The 21623-nt window shown below is 44.0% G+C and overlaps 1 protein-coding gene across 1 annotated transcript in view; it reads left to right on the forward strand.

Annotated features, from left to right (window-relative positions):
* The window catches only part of Far2 (fatty acyl-CoA reductase 2), a 115707-nt gene that overhangs the window by 86332 nt on the left and 7752 nt on the right, over positions 1–21623 (forward strand). The window contains exons 3-8 of the mRNA XM_041639627.1: positions 2798–2973; positions 7196–7375; positions 13185–13362; positions 13653–13697; positions 14528–14646; positions 15328–15395. Coding sequence (XP_041495561.1) covers positions 2798–2973; positions 7196–7375; positions 13185–13362; positions 13653–13697; positions 14528–14646; positions 15328–15395 — 766 coding nt within the window. The remainder of the gene's footprint in view (positions 1–2797; positions 2974–7195; positions 7376–13184; positions 13363–13652; positions 13698–14527; positions 14647–15327; positions 15396–21623) is intronic.

A 21623-nucleotide genomic window follows, 5' to 3' on the forward strand; every position in this document is an offset into this window, starting at 1 on the left:
GCTAACTCCTTCCTGCCCACAGACTCATTCTCAAAGCACACCACGGAACCTACCTTGTGGGGATGAAGAAGGAAAGGGTGACAAATGAAATATGTGTCACCGTTAGTGCTGATTATAGGTTCTTATGAAAAGTCACTGAAGATCTGACACAGGCAAAGCTGTTCCCAAGAATAGCTTCACATATTTGCTTTTCAATTCCCTGAGATCACGGGATGATGCAGTCCCACGATTAGCGTTTTAAGTAAGTGTGCAGCAAAGGAAGGCCCCGAGAACTCCTCAACTTGTTCTTGTCACACGAACAATACAGCCCAGACTCTGTGATGGCGGAAGAGCGGATGTCTTTCCAGAACGCACGCAGTTCTGGTACACACCTGGAGTGTGTCACCTGCCATAGGTGTTACACACTTGGCACCAAGCACAGCCGCCCAAGCTTCCAGGCAGTCTTAACCACAGGATCACACCACGTTGTCCGGTGGTGTTAAAGCGATGGTCCTCACTGAAGCCATGAAAAACTTCAGTGTTTCAAAGTGCACAGCTGCGATGCAACCTCTCCCCACCCAACATCCGCTCCCCCTCTTCAAAGTCAGTGTCCACAGAACCACAAACAAGTTAGTGAAGAAAATTCTACCGTAGACTCAAAAGGCTTTTACAAAGTCAGTTACTGTCGGGGGGGATTGCAAACATTTCACACAAACTCATACATGTGTTGCATGGCTAAAAAGAGCTACCGCATGGAAAACACTTGATTGTAAAAGCAAACATTTAGCATATTTATGGTGGATCAAAGTCAGGACTGCTAAAGGTCTGTCTCCAAGAGCCAGAGTGTCCTCTTTGGTGAGACCGAGCATTTTATCAACCTTATCTGTCCCAGATATCAAAACAAAATACTGAGGACTGGCCCAATTCCCTGATTATTTTCAGAACTTAGTTCACCTACGGATAGGCAGCCCTAACATATAGAAATGGAAGTTCAGAGGCAGGAGCGTGACAGTTGCTGGCTGCCTGTGGGATTGAGTTCCTTCCCTAGTCATCTTCATCTAGCTCCAAGGATTTGTGAGCCTGCTCTTGACTGGATGCAAATAAAATATGACTTCTCTGACTACCTGGAATTTTTTGCTGCTGTGTTTTGTTTTTGAGATAGGGTCTCATGCAATCCACATTGGCCTCAAAGAAAAGATGCCCTTGAACTTGAGTGCTGGAATTGCTGATGTAGTTACTATGCTTGGTTTTATGCACCGCTGGGGGGCAAACCCAGAGTCTTGTTGGTGGGAGGCAGCACTCTGACAGCTGAGTTGTATCCTAAGCCCAAATTTAATGTTTTATTACTCAACAAAAGAGCCTGCTACTATGAGCCAAGGAGCACGCTATCTTCAGAGGCTGGCAACAAAGGATATTATTGCCTTAAGTTTAAGAAACCAAAGACAGACTCTCCCTGTTCTTTAACACTTTTCTAAACATTTATCCCCATGGATACTATATGAAAATTCCACCTTAGCAAAATGGTTGGAAACAAGATTGTTCTGTGTTTTCAAAACAACAGAAAATGCAATTTTAATCTAAGAATCTCTGTGTGGTGGGGAAAGCAGAGAATCAACCCACTCGCGTGAGTAGATGTAACAAGAGCTAAAACTGTTATGTTCATCTCTTCTCCCTTCAAAAAATAAATTAGAAAATCAGTTAAAATCCAGTGAAACGATCCGTGAGCTCGTGTGATCCTTGACATTAACTGCCATGGATATTAGAGTGTGATTCCATACAATTTCCATCTTGCGAGCTCGTGTGACCCTTGACATTAACTGCCATGGATATTAGAGTGTGATTCCATACAATTTCCATCTTGCGAGCTCGTGTGACCCTTGACATTAACTGCCATGGATATTAGAGTATGATTCCATACAATTTCCGTCTTTCTCCTAACATGTCACCTCTTTCTTTTATTTCCCAATTACACTAGTGCTTCTGTCTGTCACTGAGCCCATTATGCAAGGTGATGTCATGTTGTTTGCTAAAGGCTGGGAACCCGGCCCTTTGAAAACCATTATTTCACATGTAAAAAGTAAGACCTCTTTGTGTGTGAATTTGTGTGTAAAACTGTGTAAACACGAGGCTACTCTCAAGGGCGAAGGGAGTCAGGTAAGAAGGTGATGACCGTCTCAGTTACGGCTTTCATGGCTGTGATAAACACCATGACGGAAGAAACTCGGGGAGGAGAGGGTTCATTCCACTTACATATGACTGCTGGTCCCTGACGGAAGTCAAGCAGGGCACAAATCTGGAGGCAGAAAGTGATGTGGAGGCCATAGAGAGGGTCTGCTTATTGCCTTGCTCTCCATGGCTTCCTCAACCTCCTTTCTCATAGCAACCAGGACCAACATCCCAGAGGGGGTACCACCCAAAATGGGCTCGGCCCTGCCCCCGTCTACAGGCCTGCTACAACCCAGTCTTGTGGAGGTGTTGTCACAGTTGAGGGTCCTTCTCTTAGAAGACTCTAGCTTTGATCTACTTGACTTAAAATGAGCTAGGACGGTGGCTATCACCCTCTCATCTCCAGGGCAAAGTTCAAAATATGCACCTGACTGCTAAACATGCCTTTTCATATGTTCCTGGAGTTGAGAGGATCCAAATTACACCAAATGAACAAAATAAAGTAGAGGGGTTTTGACTGCGGAGAAACCTTCACTGAAAATACCACTGCTGCAACTAAAAATGGGTTTTGAGAGCTGCAGTGGAAGGCACACATCCAAAGGAAGGCTTTGTGGTGTTAACGAGGCCCATGGCCTTTGGATTTCTGTTTCAGCTGTTTGAGAAAGTCAAAGAAGTCTGTCCAAATGTGCATGAGAAGATCAGACCCATCTCTGCAGACCTCAACCAGCGTGACTTTGCCATCAGCAAGGAGGACATGCAGGAACTTCTGTCTTGCACCAATATTATCTTCCACTGTGCGGCTACTGTACGCTTCAATGCTCATCTGAGGTATATATACGCCCTCTGTACTCTCGTGGCTTATAGCTCTCTCTCTCTCTCTCTCTTTCTCTCTCTCTCTCTCTCTCTCTCTCTCTCTCTCTCTCGTGTGTGTGTGTGTGTGTGTGTGTGTGTGTGTGTGTGTAAGAGTCTTCACGGAATCTGTAAAAATAAAAAGCAGAAAGGAAAGAAAGAACCACAAAACATGTGCCAGTGAAAAGTTTAAAAAGAAAACATAAAAGAATGTTCATAATGTCTCCACGTCCCACTGTGCGGAGGCCGCAGTCCTTCATGGTGTGCACACACGCTCACTTTTCTACCTGCTTCTACAGTTATGCAGACATGGGTGTAGTCGGCATAATAACCAGGCTAGCTTAATATGAAACAGCAAATTTTAATGAAGGAATAGCTTACAACACCAGGGATCCAGCAATGAGCAGGAGATATAAAAAAAAAAAAAGGAGAGAGAGAGATTGGGAGGGGCTCAGGCCGCCAGATTTATATGTAAACATTAGCCCGAGGCGAATACGCCCCCCATTGGGCGGAGTTTCCCCTACACAAGGGCTCAACTTCCAAGAAAGGAACCTCCTGTTGGGAGTTCTGTCCCCTGTCCGGGGCTGCTGGAATGACAACAGACATGGTATTGGGCATTTTTCTTTATTTCCTTGATGATTGGAAAGGTTGACATGCTTAAATGCTTATGATTCTTGCCAATTGCTTTCCAGATTACTGGAAGCATGCACACAGTAACTTTATGTTCTAGAAGGCTCAGCGTAGTTCAGGCTACTCTCATCTTTCCACTCCTCGTAGGTTAATGGTATAGTCATAATTCTTGAATTACTACCGTAATTTCATTTTTAGATTTAGATGTTTGATACATATTTGAAATGTTTCCATTCATTCATTATTTATATATTCACTTAATTTGAGACAGGTTCTCCCTACATAACCCTGGCTGGCTGTCCTGGAATTCACTACATTGTCCAGGCTGGTCTGGATTTACAGCTGCCTGCCTGCCTCTGCCTCCTTGGGCGCTGGGATTAAAGCTGTGCGCCACCATAGCCAGCTCATTTTAAATGCTTTTAACTATGAACAGAGATAGCCAGGGAAAAATATTGAACTGGGTATGAAGACAATAGTCTTCCTTTGCTCTAACAGACGGTTCTTAAACAACGCCTACCAAAGGGCTAACTTTTCTATCTATACAAAACCAAATTCTTGTCCTAAATTACTAAAAACTGATTTTCCACTGATAGACTTTCTCAGAAAATATCGCACTATTTGAAAAACTAATTTTGATTAGGCCATGAATACTCATAGAATACTTTTAAAATAGAAATACCTCGATTATTCTCATGTGGGGCTATTTATGTAAATTTAGTGTAATTTTTCCAAGTTACCTTGAGTATATAGATTCATTTAGAAAAAGCTAATTTATTTAAATTTAAATTTTTCATGTTACTTTGAATATATGATTCATTTCGAAAAAAACAAACATTTCAAAAACACTGATTCTTCCCATTCAATAACAGTCTGTTTCCCTTATTCCATTTTACTTCATTAATGAAAGGGATGAAATTTTCTCTATCCACTTACGGTTCCTTTAAGTAAGGTGCTCATTTGAATGTGTGCCTTCAGGCCATTGCAAGCTCGAGTTTTCATTTGGATACAGAATCCTACTTCAACATGTTGCCATAATTTTTAGTAGATATTTTACTGAATGGATTATCTGTATCCTAATTTTTATAAGCTTTGTTTATTTTCCAAATAAATAATTTTAGAATATGACAGCAGTTTTTGTGACTGGGCATTCAGTGCTTGACATCTGCTCATTAACTTTGTTTTTCTCTCCAATAACAGGGTAGATCCTTGTAGCAACGTCAAGGACTGACTGGCAATGTTTGTGGGCCTCCTTCCTACCCCGGAGAGGCAATACTCCTAGCCTCTTACTACAAGGCATAAGCTTTGGGCAGAACTGGAGTGTGCTATCTTACCACTTCATTAGTAAATTTATTAATTGGGAAATGGATATAAAATGTCATTTAAGTTATTTGCAGAAAAAGAGCCAGAGAGATGATGGCATAGAATAACATGTATGACTCATGCAAGGGATCCTAGTTTGGTTCCTAGCACCCGCATCAGGTGGCTCACAACCACCTGTAACCCTACTTCCAAGGCACCTAATACCTCTGGCCTCTGTGGGTACCTACACCCAGACACACGCATGCACACATGCACTCACACACACACACACACACGCATGCACGTGCACACACAGCGTGTGTAGGATCTTTTTTGGGGGGGGGGTTCGAGACAGGGTTTCTCTGTGGCTTTGGAGCCTGTCCTGGAACTAGCTCTGTAGACCAGGCTGGTCTCGAACTCACAGAGATCCACCCGCCTCTGCCTCCCGAGTGCTGGGACTAAAGGCGTGAGCCACCATCGCCCGGCCACGTGTGTAGGATCTTACAGTCTTTCTCTTTTCGGGTTAACTTAGAGAAATAGATTTCCTGATGCTGGATAAAGGGTCTGCCCCTTGAGTGAATTCTGGCCATCTTGCTGCTTATGCTGAATTTATAGAGTTTTCTACAGTATCGGCTACAATTTAGGATCTGACATTAATCTCCATGGCTGGCCAGGATCTTTTCAACAACTTGCATTGCTCTTTCAAATACCTCCTCTTAGTTCTCTCCGTGTTATGTTTGTCTTGTCTTCTCGAGTCTTCGTTTCTTTGCTTTCGTTCTGTCAATGGCCCCTTCCGGATTGTTCTGTCAGTCAATGGCCCCTTCCGGATTGTTCTGTCAATGGCCCCTTCCGGATTGTTCTGTCAGTCAATGGCCCCTTCCGGATTGTTCTGTCAATGGCCCCTTCCGGATTGTTCTGTCAATGGCCCCTTCCGGATTGTTCTGTCAATGGCCCCTTCCGGATTGTTCTGTCAATGGCCCCTTCCGGATTGTTCTGTCAATGGCCCCTTCCGGATTGTTCTGTCAATGGCCCCTTCCGGATTGTTCTGTCAATGGCCCCTTCCGGATTGTTCTGTCAATGGCCCCTTCCGGATTGTTCTGTCAATGGCCCCTTCCGGATTGTTCTGTCAATGGCCCCTTCCGGATTGTTCTGTCAATGGCCCCTTCCGGATTGTTCTGTCAATGGCCCCTTCCGGATTGTTCTGTCAATGGCCCCTTCCGGATTGTTCTGTCAATGGCCCCTTCCGGATTGTTCTGTCAATGGCCCCTTCCGGATTGTTCTGTCAATGGCCCCTTCCGGATTGTTCTGTCAATGGCCCCTTCCGGATTGTTCTGCCAATGGCCCCTTCCGGATTGTTCTGTCAATGGCCCCTTCCGGATTGTTCTGTCAATGGCCCCTTCCGGATTGTTCTGCCAATGGCCCCTTCCGGATTGTTCTGTCAATGGCCCCTTCCGGATTGTTCTGTCAATGGCCCCTTCCGGATTGTTCTGTCAATGGCCCCTTCCGGATTGTTCTGTCAATGGCCCCTTCCGGATTGTTCTGTCAGTCAATGGCCCCTTCCGGATTGTTCTGTCAATGGCCCCTTCCGGATTGTTCTGTCAATGGCCCCTTCCGGATTGTTCTGTCAATGGCCCCTTCCGGATTGTTCTGTCAATGGCCCCTTCCGGATTGTTCTGTCAATGGCCCCTTCCGGATTGTTCTGTCAATGGCCCCTTCCGGATTGTTCTGTCAATGGCCCCTTCCGGATTGTTCTGTCAATGGCCCCTTCCGGATTGTTCTGTCAATGGCCCCTTCCGGATTGTTCTGTCAATGGCCCCTTCCGGATTGTTCTGTCAATGGCCCCTTCCGGATTGTTCTGTCAATGGCCCCTTCCGGAAGCCACCCGATCAGTTCTGAGGACCATGTGTTTTCCTGTTTTACCCATTAGAACCATGTAACCTTAGACACCGTGTGTACAGTGCTGCCGTGACTAAGACTGAGGACCCCCACATAGCAGGAGCACATTACAATTTCAAGCGTTACAGAACTGTGCAGCCAGGGACCAATTCTTTTCCTCCTTGTCTCATGATGTGCCACCGAGATCTGAGGCATCTGCCTGTTACTGAAGAAGGTATAGTCATGGCACATACACCAGTTAGAGCTTGGTACATCCGCTAGGATAAGTATGGCATGCCAGTCACTGGAGGAGGTACACTCACGGTGTGGGACACCAGGTACGGCAAGATAGGATGCTGAGCATCTTTACTGCTTCTTTCTGCTTTGTCCTCTCCAGAGAAGCTGTGCAGCTGAATGTCATCGCCACCCAGCAGCTCCTGCTGATGGCCAGCCAGATGCCAAAGCTTGAAGCCTTCATCCACATCTCTACCGCCTTTTCTAACTGCAACCTGAGCCACATAGATGAGGTCATCTACCCATGCCCTGTGGAGCCAAGAAAGATCATTGACTCCATGGAGTAAGTTGGGTCTAATGGAGGAACTGGGAGGCAGCAGATGGCTTTCCCTTGGTTTCTTTGTGGTTGTTAGTGCAGTTAAGAGGTAGGACACTTTGAAAGCTTTGGGAAAATGATTCACCTGTCTCTACTAGTCCCTTCTTCCAGTGGGAAATATGCTCCGGGAGGGAAGGAAGATAGAAGATTCATGTGTGCATGTACTAGGAATTGATACAGAGGCATTGGGGCCAGGGCCTTGTGCATGCTAAGTAAGCATTCTTCCACTGAGCTACATCCTTGGCCCTGAAGATCCCTAAAGAAACCCCTTGTTGGGGATAGGGCTGCAGAAACACTGGACCACGAATGTATTCCTCACAGCACCACCAGACATATAAAGGATCAGGAGAGAAATTTTGGAGGGCTGGAAACTTGCTGTGTAAGCTGGGGAAATTGTTTTAGCCTTTCTAGCCCCCACTCCCCGGTCCATCTTCGTTACTTTTCTAGTTGCTCTGATAAAATACCCAATCAGAAGCAGCCTTTGAGGAAAGGGCTTATTTGGGCTCAAGGTTCCAGGTTAGTCCATCCTGACAGGGAAGTTGTGGCTGCAGCAATGGGAGGAAACCAGCCACGCTGAATCCACAGTCAAGAAACAAAAACCAGGAACCCTCCTGCTCATCCCATTGCCTCCCGTCGATCCCGCACAGGAACCCAGCACAGGGGCCGGCGCCTCCCATTTCAGAGGGGGTCCTCCCACCTCAGCCAGCACCATCACAGTCAGCTCAACCCCTCACACAGGCCCAGTGGCTAACCACCACAGACCCCACCTTACAGTCGTGATGATGAGCACACTTATGTAAATCAGATGGTACAGTTCTGGGGAGGAATGGTTTTTGGAGGAGAATCTAATCCTTCCAAACTCTCGCAGGGGGTGGTCTGTGAGTGGGTTCTGCGGAGGTATGCTTCCCTGCCTGTGCTGAAGTGGCCACCAATCGGTTTTCTCTAGTTGCCAGCCAACAAAAATCACCCTCGTCACAGGATATGGTTCTGGTTTCAGGAGTTTGTTTCTGTTTTCTCTCTATTTGGCTCCAACTGCTTGAGCTTCATGTCTTTAAATTCTACATTTAAAAAATCATGGTTCAAAAATGACCATTTCCTGGTGAATCTGCCAGGGTATGAATTCCCGCAATGCTGTAATTGCATCTGAGGTATTGGGAGCTTATCTTGCTCCTCTCATTTCTGCCTCTCCTGGCTCTGAGAGTCACTCAAAAATCCTCAAAATGGAGGTCACTGTAAATGGAGGCTCCTCAATTGTTTCCCAGACCCAAATACTCACACAGAAACTGTATTAGCTACAACACTGTTTGACTTGATGTGGGATTCCCCTCTGTATGCTGTGAATAGGTTTTGTTACCATTGGTTAATAAAGAAGGAAGCTGCTTTGGCCTATAGAAGGGCAGAATATAGCCAGGCTGGAAGATAGATAGATAGATAGATAGATAGATAGATAGATAGATAGATGATAGATGATAGATAGATAGATAGATAGATAGATAGATAGATAGATAGATAGATAGGCAGAGGCAGAGAGACGCCATGTAGCTGCCGAAGAAGACAGATGCTTGACACTTGCCAGTAAGTCACAGCCTAGTGCCGATACACAGATAGAAATGAGTTAATTTAAGATGTAAGAGTTAGTTAATAAGCCGGAGCTAATAGGCCAAACAGTGTTGTAATTAGTATAGTTTCTGTGTGATTCGGGTCTGAGAGCCAGAGAAACAAACAAGCAGTCTTCGCATACAGGTCATTTAGAGGAACTGGCACAAGCAAACAGCATTTCATGTTAATGGTTCCTCTGGAGAGTTGCAGAAAAGACACATGTGGTTTGATGCCCAAGTCAATTCAGATACATCTATAGAAAGCCCAAAAGCATGTTCAATATGGAATTAAAGTTTGTCACCAAGCTTCCCTCTCACAGAGGTACCTCCTCCCTAACTGTGGTTCCCAAGAAGAGAGCCCACCTGCTTGATTCAAGAACCAGAACTGAATTCCCAAAGTCTCATCCACTGTCCTCCCTTCTGATATCTGAGAGGGGACTATGCACTTAGAAACCTCTGAGAGTTCACCAGAGACAGGGGAAATAGTGTTCAGCTCACCACAGTGAAGGGCTCCTTGTGCCACCTCCTCCTTCCAAACTCTACACAGATGCAGGCGCTAAATACTCCAAGGCTAAAAAGGTAGAGCTTCCCTCCCAGAGAAGGGGCCAGTTTGCTGTCTTGTCTTCAGTATGTCCGGAGCTCTGGCGGGTATATCTTAGAAGTCCATAACTTACAGTCAATATTGGGGACAGGGAGGAAATTCCTTCCTCCCTGGAATGCTTAAATTCACTGTGAAACGAATGCACCAAACTGAGGGGACTGCCTTCTGCACTCCAGCAATGGGGCCGATATCTTCACAACCCCATTTCCTTCTGTGTCTGCCTGTTCTCTTGTATCTCTATCCATTCCCACTTCCCCAAACCTTACAGGGTGTAGACACTGACTCCTCCGGAGGGCACGGTGGCACATAAGGAGACAGGATTTCCGGGACAAAAGGATGATGAGACACATGAATAATGAAATGGAATCCCTGCTCTCTGGACCACTCTTCAGAGAGCATCATACACATGTCAAACACATAGGCACGGTGACTGCAACAAACACAACCTGAGTGGAGGAGAGGAGAAAAGGTCACTGTAAAATTTCTACCATTCTCTCCCAGAACACTTTCCCTGAAATACCTGTAGCTCGGTCTTTCAGAAGATAAACTGGGGGAGATGCATACTCCTCATTTCACTCAACTACCATATAAACAAGAAGCTATTAATACCATAATATTAAAAAAAGGATAGTAAGTTAGATGAGCCTGTGCTGTGTGTAACTGCATCAGACATATACCTACTGCTAAGGTCTCCAATGACTTTTTAGGCTTCTTTTAGAGCAACTTAAGTAGAATTTTAAAGTTGGAGACTCGTGCAAAGAAAGTGAAATCAAATTTGGGAGCTAGGGACGTGTAGGTTCAACACATGTCCATGAATATACTGCAGAACATCCAGTTGATTTCAGAAACGCATGTTGGTTCATGCAGTGTCTTTTATAACATGCTGAGTTACAGCTTTGAAGAACTGATGGGAAAGAGAAGAAAAGAAAGTGGTAACTGGGCACTGGAGAGGGCCCCAGGCAGCAGAAGATGGGCCTTTGTCACACTGCCCTCCCCTCTGAATCCAGAAAGGGACTAGACAGGACAGAAAATGGTCAGAGGGGCAGAAGAAGAAAAGTTACTTTAAAATCAACTTTATTAAAACACAATGCCACTACTGGCCTGGGAGTGGAGTGTGTGCAAAGCCCTGCGTTTAATCCCTAGCACTGGGAATGAAAGCGGGTAGAGGGGTGGGGTGGGGAAAAAGAGAGAGCTCTGTTGCATTGGTTTGTTTATAGGTACGTACAGCCATGCTTGTCCTCACAACCCAAGAATTAGAACAGACATAACCAGCCATCTTTCCTGGGGAAAATGGAGGGAGCAAGAACAGAATACATGGGTCCACAGAAGAAACTGAGTTGCGGGGCACATGCAATAAGCTTCCTACCTACATCCCTAGGAATCTACAGAGCCAGTGTTCTCTAAGGCACTTTGTAGAGCCCTCAGCTATAACTCTTTGTAGTGAGCAGCCATTCCTTGTGGTGTGGCATTGACTCCCCGTGGGTTGTAGGTTCCGGTGTTTCCCTAAATTGTGGGTTCTAGGTTCCCCTGAAATTGTTTTTCCTTGCAGCCTTGCGGAAACTAGACTTGATTTCTGTAATTTGTATTGGCATAGGAAAAGTGATCTTGGGTTGGTCAATTCACGAGCTGCCTACAAATGAGATGAAGTGAGACCCGTGCAGCTACCCTCCGCATCTGTGACTTCTCAGCCAAGCCCCTGCTAATCTGAATATCTGTGCTTGCACTGAACCGCTGTGGGCTTTTGGTCGTTGCACCACACACAGTACAACAAACATGCATACTGTGTTACATTATGCTCATGTTATAGGTAATCAAGATGGTTTAAAGTACACATGAGGATAAGCATAGGTTATATTCAAACCAGTTTCCTTTGGATAACAAGTGGAATCAAGGGGGTGGTCCTGCCTTATCAATCACTCTTCCAATCCGTGTGGTCACTAAATTCTTTTTGACATGTGTATGTGTGTACAATGTGCATGTACGCATGTTCACATATGTGAGCACAGAGATGCATATACACACATGTGGGTGCCTAAGGATGCCCAAAGTTGATGCCAAATATCTACCTTTCTCAATAACTTCCAGAGTATACAGCAAGGTGAAGTCTCTTGGCTGTCTTGGAGCTTGCTGATAGGGTTAGTCTAGCAGGACACCTTGTTCCCGGGAGCCTGTCTCTGCCTCCCCAGTGCTGCTATTACAGAGAGGCCACTACATTGGCTTATGTGGGTTCTTGGGATCTAAACTCTACTGCCCAACACTTGCATGACAAGGACTTCACACACGGGGACATCTGCAGTCATATAATTTAATGCCCTCTATTTCTCTGTGTGCTTGGAGTTGTTTCAATTCTAGGGATTTCTCTACCTTTCTATATTCAACCCAATGGTGTCTGGGTGTCCAGGTTCTATTCAGTACTAAGAGAAGAAAAGGAAGGAAAATGGGCCCATTATGGCCAGCCTTTGCATTCTACCCCGCTGTCAATGAGATGGATTCAAATACAGTCCTGACTGAACACATATTATCAGACACAGTGTTTAACCATTTGTCCTAATGTTTTCTATAATCAGAATTGTACAGTTAGGCATATATATTTATATTCTATAAAATAAGAACACACACACTAAACATGTTGGTGAAGAACTGCACAGGCAGGACTGGCAAGATGACTCAGTGGATAAAAGCACCCCCACCTGGTCTGCTGACTTGAGTTCAGTCCCCAGGATGCGCGTGATGGAGGAGATGCACTGGCAAAGGCACACTCCCCCTGTTACACACACAAGAAAAATAGAGTTTTAAATATTTTAAAAACGATTACTTGAACATATTCAGGCAGTCTGAAAATTTAAATTATATCCATAATGTACAAAATAACTCTGCTACCTAAGAGAAGCACTAGGTGTTTAAGTGGCAATAACGCTGCTCTTAGGGAAGTGTCAGTAAACATGAGATTATTACAACTTTTCTAGACTGTTCTCAGTCAGGCGGATGCTCTGGTGATGCCTGTCACCTCCAAGTGGAGCTACCCAGTAGCTGTGCGATCGGTGCTTCCTCAGAACATTGGACTCTTCCACGCCAGAGTCACTGCAAACCCCTCAGCAGCCACGAAGTCGTTAGCGTATGTTCTAAACAAATCCTCAGAGTATGTGAGAATTACGTCTGCCAAATGTAACTGCTTTATGGTGACAGTGGAATTGTAAAAACTTAAGACTGGCACAAGACTTCAGTGGAGGAGGACCCCCTGAGCTGGGGAGGACAGTACTGGCTTGTTGTGGGACACAGGTTGGCACTCACACACGTGTTTAGTGGACACGCTAGTGAGACGATAGGAGTCAATGAGATAGGAGTGGCCTGTGAAGCAGTGAATTGCCTCTCTGTGAAAACAGGGAGAGAGGAGCATAACTTTAACTAAGATATAAGGAGAAGGAATGATTTGAACATATTTACTTGTCCTTGCAACCCTGAGGTGATGGTCTCCAAGATTCAAGTCAGAAGGTGGAAGTTTAGTTTGATTGGCTGTGTTTCTTATTGCTCTCTTGTGCTGTGGATGCTGCTAGAATTTTTTTCCCTCTGCTTTTAGATGGCTAGATGACTCTATTATCGACGAGATCACTCCCAAGCTGATTGGGGACCAGCCCAATACGTACACCTACACCAAAGCCTTGGGAGAGACAGTGGTACAGCAGGAGAGTGGAAACCTGAATGTGGCTATCGTCAGGCCGTCCATAGTGGGAGCCACCTGGCAGGAGCCTTTCCCGGTGAGCAACTTCTCCTTTGCTTCAGTCCGGGCGCCTTAGAAACCACGTCTTTCTGATTGCTCTTCTCTTCCTCCTCCTTTTACTTATCCCTTCATCCCTTCTCCCACTCTCCCTTTTCCTTCTCGTCTCCTGCATTCTTTATGACCGATCGGTTAGTATTATAAATGGATGTGTGGGTGCGCACACGGACACACACGCGTGCATCCATTCACCCTGCCACACACAGGCTGGGCTGTCCAAGGGTAACAGTTTTCTGAAATGTGTAAACCAACTGAGATCTTTCTTTCCAGGGTTGGGTTGATAATTTAAACGGACCCAGTGGACTCATTATTGCGGTATGTACAAAGATGAGAAAATAACCCCTTGAAATGGGTAGTTAGTGTAACGGAGACCTTGGTGTCCACCTTGTGTGGTGATAAGGAAGTAGCTTATCTAGAGTTTTGACCTTCAGGACAGAGGCGACTGACGTGCTCAGTTGCTATTCCAGAGTTTTACTTAAATGTTTGCACGCTGAAAATTTCCCTTGGGTGCTCACAAGGTGAAGGTATTTTCTTTTCATTGCCTTATTAATGGCTTGAACTAATACAGTCAATCATGTATAAAGAAAAAAATATTAGCCTTCTGTGGCTCAGTAGGTAGGGTGCTTGGTCTAGCACACTTAAAACCCTGAGGATCACTCCCAGCACTGGGTGTGTGAGACAGCTCACACCTGTAATCCCAGACCTCAGAGAGCCCGATGGATCAGAATTTCAAGGCAAAAGGCACAAGCTGCTGTGCATGTGTTACCTTACTTCTGCCTTTCCACCCTCTTTCTGTTCCCTGAATGCTTTGGTTCCTTTCCCCAGGACAGTTTAGATGGGAGTAAAAATCATTTGAACGTGGGCTAGAATCAGTTTTATTACAGAGTACAATAGCACAATCACTCGAATTCCACCCACTCATTATATTTTTTGGAGGCAAAGATGTAGTTTAGACACACGCATGCACGCATACACACACACGCACACACACACACATGCACTCACGCACGCACACACGCACGCACACACCTATGGATCCCTACAACAAAAGAAGGGGCCTAGTGTCCAGCTCCCACACAAAGCGGCTAGTCCCGACTGTGACCTCACACCTGGTTTATATCCTATGCCCCATCTCTCCTGAGCAGACGGGGAAAGGATTTCTTCGGTCCATAAAAGCTACTCCCATGGCAGTGGCAGACCTGATTCCAGTGGACACAGTGGTCAATCTCACCATAGCAGTGGGATGGTATACCGCAGTTCACAGGTAAGCATGCTTACACGAGCTTCTGAGAGGGGACGGGGAAAGCAATGGCAGTCACACCTTCCCTCTGCAGGCCTCCAGGGTGGTAGGACAGGCTTGCTCCAGTATCTCAGAATTCCCAACAGACTTTCCTATATAGGTTAAGGTGTATGAATACTGATTAATACTTGGCGGGTCATAAAATAATTTGCTATTAAACCACTTGCCATGGAATTTTTGAATAACCAAAAAGCTTTTCTTTCTATTCAGTACCTTAAAGTAAATTCACCTAGTTGGTGAAACGGCAGCACGGTTCCTATTTTTTTTTTTTTTTTTTGTTACACTGCTGTTTATTTGCTGGAAAATGCCAAGAGATAAGACAGGAAATTTGCCGACATGAAGTAACGGCTAGAGAGACGGTGTGATCGTGGCTCTGTGAGTAAAAGACAGGAATGAACTTTTCCCATGTGAACTCAGGCACGCATGCATGTTCCACAGGTCACACCTATTTGACATATTGATGTGTGTTCTTTCTCTTTCTTTTTTCGTTTTTCGTATCAATCCAAAGCAAGAACATAATCTGGGAGTCTATGTGGATCGCAGTACCAACAGGGACTCTGATGCCTACCTTAGTGTTAACTTTCCTTTATTTCTCATTAGTTATCAGTGTGATTGTATTTGTTTTACTTTCCTCTTATCTTTCAGACCTAAATCAACATTAATCTACCATTCCACATCTGGGAATCTCAACCCCTGTAACTGGCATAAAATGGGTGAGTGCCTTTCATATATAAGCGAATACCTACCTCTGTTGGCCAGGGAAAACATGGTGTGGGAGGAAGTCATAATAAAACAAAACCAGGCATAAAGAGAGAAAAATCTCTATAGATTGTAAATGTGTTATAGTCAACTAGAACATACAGTGGACCATGGGAACGTATGCGTGATTACACGGAACAGTCCTAGAGGAGACTTTAGAAACAACAACGAAACCAAGCAAAGTTGGCAAAGATGAACAGTGCTGACGGTGATCTGCACTCCCCATACACACACCTCGCTCACAGGGACTATTTCAGAAAGGTCACCTCACAGCCCACCTGTAATGGAGCGGTGTGTTGTTCATCCATTTGCACAGCTGCCAGCCCCTGTCCTGCCCCAACTGTGCAGTACCTGTGATGCTAAAAGTGTTTTGTTGGTGACAGATCTCATCCATCTAGGGATCCGCCTGGCAAATCCACCGATAGTGCTTGCCTTTGTTGACTCAGGAGTTTGTTTCCTTGCTCAAGTCTGAGATTTTTGGCTCTCTAGCTGTGGTAGTATTCTGATTCCCACTTAGAGCACACACACTGTGTTATCTGTGCTTGCAAAGTTGAATTCTCTGTGATCAAGTTCCTTTCATCATAAACCCAATTATTTAGATCACATATCTAAATCAGAATTGATTTCAAAATAGTAAGAAATCTGCTTTGACATCAGTAACAGAAGATATCTAAGATCCCACCCATATAAATTGATATTAGTATAAGCAAATAAGATATTGTAAACTCAGGGCAGGACAGATGGCCCACAGGTAAGAGCAGGTACTACGCTTGCAGAAAAGCCAGTTTGGTTGCCAGCACCCACATAGGTTGACTCACAACTGCCTCTAACTCCAGCTCCAGAGGATCTGATGCCTCCTTCTGGCCTCTGCAAGTCCTTTACTCAAATGCACCTACACACAGACACACATATATACACACAATTACCTACACACAGACACACATATATACACACAATTACCTACACACAGACACACATATATACACACAATTACCTACACACAGACACACATATATACACACAATTACCTACACACAGACACACATATATACACACAATTACCTACACACAGACACACATATATACACACAATTACCTACACACAGACACACATATATACACACAATTACCTACACACAGACACACATATATACACACAATTACCTACACACAGACACACATATATACACACAATTACCTACACACAGACACACATATATACACACAATTACCTACACACAGACACACATATATACACACAATTACCTACACACAGACACACATATATACACACAATTACCTACACACAGACACACATATATACACACAATTACCTACACACAGACACACATATATACACACAATTACCTACACACAGACACACATATATACACACAATTACCTACACACAGACACACATATATACACACAATTACCTACATATTCAAATATTTATGCCTATGGGGCCATTCTTATCCAAACCACCACATTCCACTCCCAGGTCCCCATAAGCTTCTAGTCATATCATAATGCAAAAACACATTAGTTTCATTTCAAAAGTCCTCATAGTCTTTCAATCTCAACGTCATTTAAAAGTCCAAAGTTCAAAGTCTGTTCTGGGACTCATGACAGTCTCTTTAACTATCACCCTTATAAAATCAAAATGAAAAAAGCAGATTACATATTTTCAATATACAGTGACATAGTATATACATTACCATCCCAGAGGGGAGGAAAGGGAGCATAGTAAGAAAATACTGAACTAAAGCAAGACCCCATCTCTGATGTCAAAAGTGCTCTTCAGATCTCCAGCTCCTTTCAGCTGTGTTGACTACGATATACTTCTCTTCCTTGGGCTGGTTCCACACTCAGTATACAGCTCTCTTTGGTAGGTTCCCATAATTCAGGCATCTCCAGTATCTTGGAGTCTCCAACACAATCCAGGCTTCACCTTCACAGCTTCACACAGTGGCCTCTCTTGGCCTCTATGCAGGGGCACCCCTACCACAGTCTTGGCCTGATGGCTTTCCTTAGATACTGATAGATTCCATGACCTCTTTTTTATATTCTTGACTCTAAAGCCAGAACCATGTGGCTGAAGCTGATTTCTGCTACTTGTTGAGACTGGGACAAGGGCCCCCATTCAGTTTCTTTTCCCTCAGTCTTCTGTTTTCCATGGTTTCCTTCGATGTTTGCTTAAGCTTTTAATTCCTTTTCACAAGTTGGAAGTTTAGCTGGATGGGGTCTTGTGCTGAGGTCACTACTCCCTTTTCTCCCTTTAACATTAGGTTTTTCTTGAGTCTTTCCTCTCCTTGAGCACTGGACTTTGGTGATCCTTTTCTCTTCCAACTGTACATTTTCTATTTCTCTTTGCCCCACTGGCTCCTTTCCATCGTAGATCCGCACGAGCGAGACCACTAGTAACCATGGGACACAGTCAATATTCTGGGTTGTCTTGAAATTGCCTCTGCCAATGCCATTAATCCAAAACTCTTCAATTTAGCTTCTAGCAAATGTTTTAGGACAAGAAAGCAAACACATTCTTTACCAAAATGTCACTAGAATGGCCTCTAGGCTATTTACTAACTTCTTCCCCTCTGAAACTTCTCGAGCTGAGCCCAAACAGTTCAAATCACCCTTAGCACTGTCTTCTATGCTTCTACCGTGACGACCCATTGAGCCACATTTAAAGTGTCCAATCGCTTTTCTAGTCCAAAGTGCAAAGGAATATGAAAGCATATTCCTCAACAAACAGCATGGTCAGCCCTGTAACAGCAATAACCTAGTCCTGGGTAGCAACTTCTGTCTTAGTCACTGCTTTTTTGTCATGACACCATGGCCAAGACAATTTTTTTTTCTTCTTTCTTTTTTTTTTTAAAGCATTTAATTGGGGGGGCGTTTACAGTTTCAGAGGCTTCGTCTATTATCAAGCACGGTGCCAGGCATGGTGCTAGGGAAGTAGCAGAGAGCTACATCCTAACCCTCAGAGAGAGGGAGGAGAGAAGCAGGGAGAGAGCGAGCCTGAGCCTGCCGTGGGCTTTTGAAACATCAATGCCCACCTCCCCAGTGACACAGTTACTGCAAGAAGGCCACACCTACTCCAGTTATTTCACACCTCCTAATCCTTTCAAATAGTACCACTACCTACCTGGTGACTAAGCATTCAAATATATGAGCCGTTCTTATTCAAACCAACACATACTGTCTAAACATAAAGGACTAATCTAGTCAATGCCCAGGATCCATGGGAACAAATTTAAATACCTAATGATGCCAGCAAGTTCAGGAGGCAGTTCAGCTAACCTATGTGGTATGAGTTCCCAGTGACACAGCTTCCCTGTGTTAGTAATTCTCTCTGCATGCTTCAGTGGTGCCATCTGGGGAACAGTGCTGCGAAACAGCTAACACCCTGTGGTTTGTTGTATCATAGGCTGTAACTTGAGGAATGCCTTTTCAGAAATGATAAATACTTGACAGAAATTCTTCCCAGCCCCTCACGCCACAGCAGATAAGCTTAGCTTGTCATGTCCTTCATCCAGCGCCAAGCCTCTACACAAGGAGCCCAGTACAACAAATTAGGATTTGCCATTTCACTCCCCACTAATTCAAATTTGTTGAGTTTGAAACTCATTTATTAAATGTTTCATGACAGGGCTATTAGCAGTGATCTAAATACTTCTAGCTGGACCCACTAGCGATGTCACCATAGGTTGGACATTTGTAGTTTCAAGTGGTAACGCAGAATAATTGTCAGTTGAGTGGGTGGACATGCAACATCTCCCTATTTAATTACCTCTGTTAACACCCTTCAAGAAAAAATTATTTCCATATAGTTCTTAGGCATTATCAGATTTATACAGAGGATCTAGGAAATGTATACATTTCGTTAATAATTAATGGAATCTTTATAAAGAATACATTTTCTAATGGTTACTGGGAAAACATGAAAATGACTAGTATATTGATCTTATACCCAGCTCAACTATCACAGATTAATTGCCTCTTAGCATGAAAATCTGAAATGCTCTAAAAATTGTTTGGTGACATGAGGTCACTGTGAAAAAACTTAGGAGTCAAGATAGACTTAGGAAACAGAAAGTTATTGTGCATCGCTGAAATACTCATTCACTCATTCCAAAAGTATTGATTGAGCACCAACTCCAGGGCAGCCGCTTCTCAAGATCTAAGTAGGCACAAAAGCACAGTTATACATCAGATATGGCTAAGTGCTTGAAGAAACAGAGAGTGGGGTAAAAGGATGCTTGCCTGTGTGAAGGCCAAGGAAATAGCTCTGGTAAAGTGACAGACATCTCGGCAGAGACCTGAGGGAAGTGATGTCCTGTAGGCTGAAGGAACAGTACAAAAGCTCTTTATTCATATTCAAAGACAGGAGAGCAGAAACAACCAAAGGGAAAAGGCTAGTAAATATACCCAGAATGATGGGCATAGGAGTAAGGATGAAGGCAGATCCTGCAAGGCCGTCTCCATGGTGAGCATTTTCTTTCTACATAAGAAGATACAGATGTTACAAGGTCTTAACAACTGAACTAAGAGTTTGGCTTCCCTCCAAATAAGAGGGTCCATCAGAGGATTCTATAAAAAGGTAAATTCCAAGTAACATTTTCAAAGATTCATCCTAGCTGCTGTATGGAGAGCAGACTGCTGGGGGACAAGAGCTTCAGTAGAGTCCTTGGTGACACTACCCCAATATTCCAAGAACAGGGGCAGCTCCTACCCATCGCAACACAGCAAATGGTGATGCTGGATTCTTTTCAAGGGGAAGGCCAATATTTTCATTTGCACTGTTAGGAGAGTTGTTGAAAAAAGGGGAGGATCAAGATAATCCCAAAGGTTCTGGCTGGCTTACTGAAAAAGACAACTATCATCTAGAGATAGAAAGTGTTAGGAAACATGTCAGGAAAGGACAATTAGCCGTGGGAATAGCAAGAGGTCAATTTTAGAGCTGTTAAATGTGGGTGTTGATTACATAAAAATGAAAATATGGAGCACACATGCAGACGCATAGATGAGAAGGTCGGTGCTAATGTCAGAATCTCCTGTGTTTGGCTCTTTCAAGTGTAGTTGTCTCTTAAGTTCCACGCTGTGACTTCATTTGTGTTACCTTGATAAAACACACTGACCAAAATCAACTTAGAGGGAGAAGGGGTTTATTTTGTTTACAATCCAGATTATGGCCCATCATTGAGAAGGCAGAGCAGGAACTCAAGCTGAAAATTGAATGCAGGCCTGCTTGCTATTTATTCTACAGAGCGTTACTTCTGACCAAGGAACTCACTCACAGTCAATGAAAGCACAACAGACACCATGGAAGAAGGGTGCTTTCTCATCTACACAGACTGTGCTTAACTTTCTTATACATTTCAGAACCACCTGCCCAGGTATCTCAGTCACTGTTCTATTGCTGTTGAGAGGCACCATGGCCACAGCAACTCTTATCAAAGAAAGATGTAACTGGGACTGGCTTACAGTTTCAGAGGTTTAGTCCATTATCATCATGCTGGGAAGCATGGATCATGCAAATAGGAGAAGTAGCTGAGAGTTCTACACCCAGCTCTGCAGACAGCGGAAGAGAGAGAGGCACCTCGAAGACCACCCTTCTTCCCCCAACCCCTTCCTCCAACAAGGCTATATCTACTCCATTAAGGCCACAACTCCTATTCCTTCTCAAGTAGCACCTCTCTCTAATGACCAAGCATTAGAATCTATGAGCCTATGGGGTCATTCCTACTGAAACCACCATACTAGGGATGCTGCTGCCCACAGTGGGCTGGGCCTCCTGTATCAATTAGCAATCAAGAAAATCCCCTAGAGACATGCCTACAAGACACTCTAATTCAAAAAACTTTTCAATTAACTGCCTCTGAGTTAAAGCTAACCAGGAATATCTATATTTTACATGTCTGTTTCTTGATGATGTATTTTCAAAGAGGCAATAATCAAATTACCACAATAACTGATAACTTCATCAATTGAATAATGAACTGCATTTTTGAAAAGATCCAATTAGGTCAAAATTGAATTTAAATGAATGCTATAAAAAACTATTAAATCTATATTAAAAATGTAAACTAAGCTAATCTAAAAATTCTGAAAAGGCAATTATAAAAATTCTACTAGCAATAAACTGAGCCAAATGTACACATAGAAAAACAAGAATATCA

This window comes from Microtus oregoni, unplaced genomic scaffold (assembly GCF_018167655.1).
Source record: "Microtus oregoni isolate MIOR12 unplaced genomic scaffold, Mior012 000002F_ref0000024, whole genome shotgun sequence".
Classification (NCBI taxonomy): domain Eukaryota; kingdom Metazoa; phylum Chordata; class Mammalia; order Rodentia; family Cricetidae; genus Microtus; species Microtus oregoni.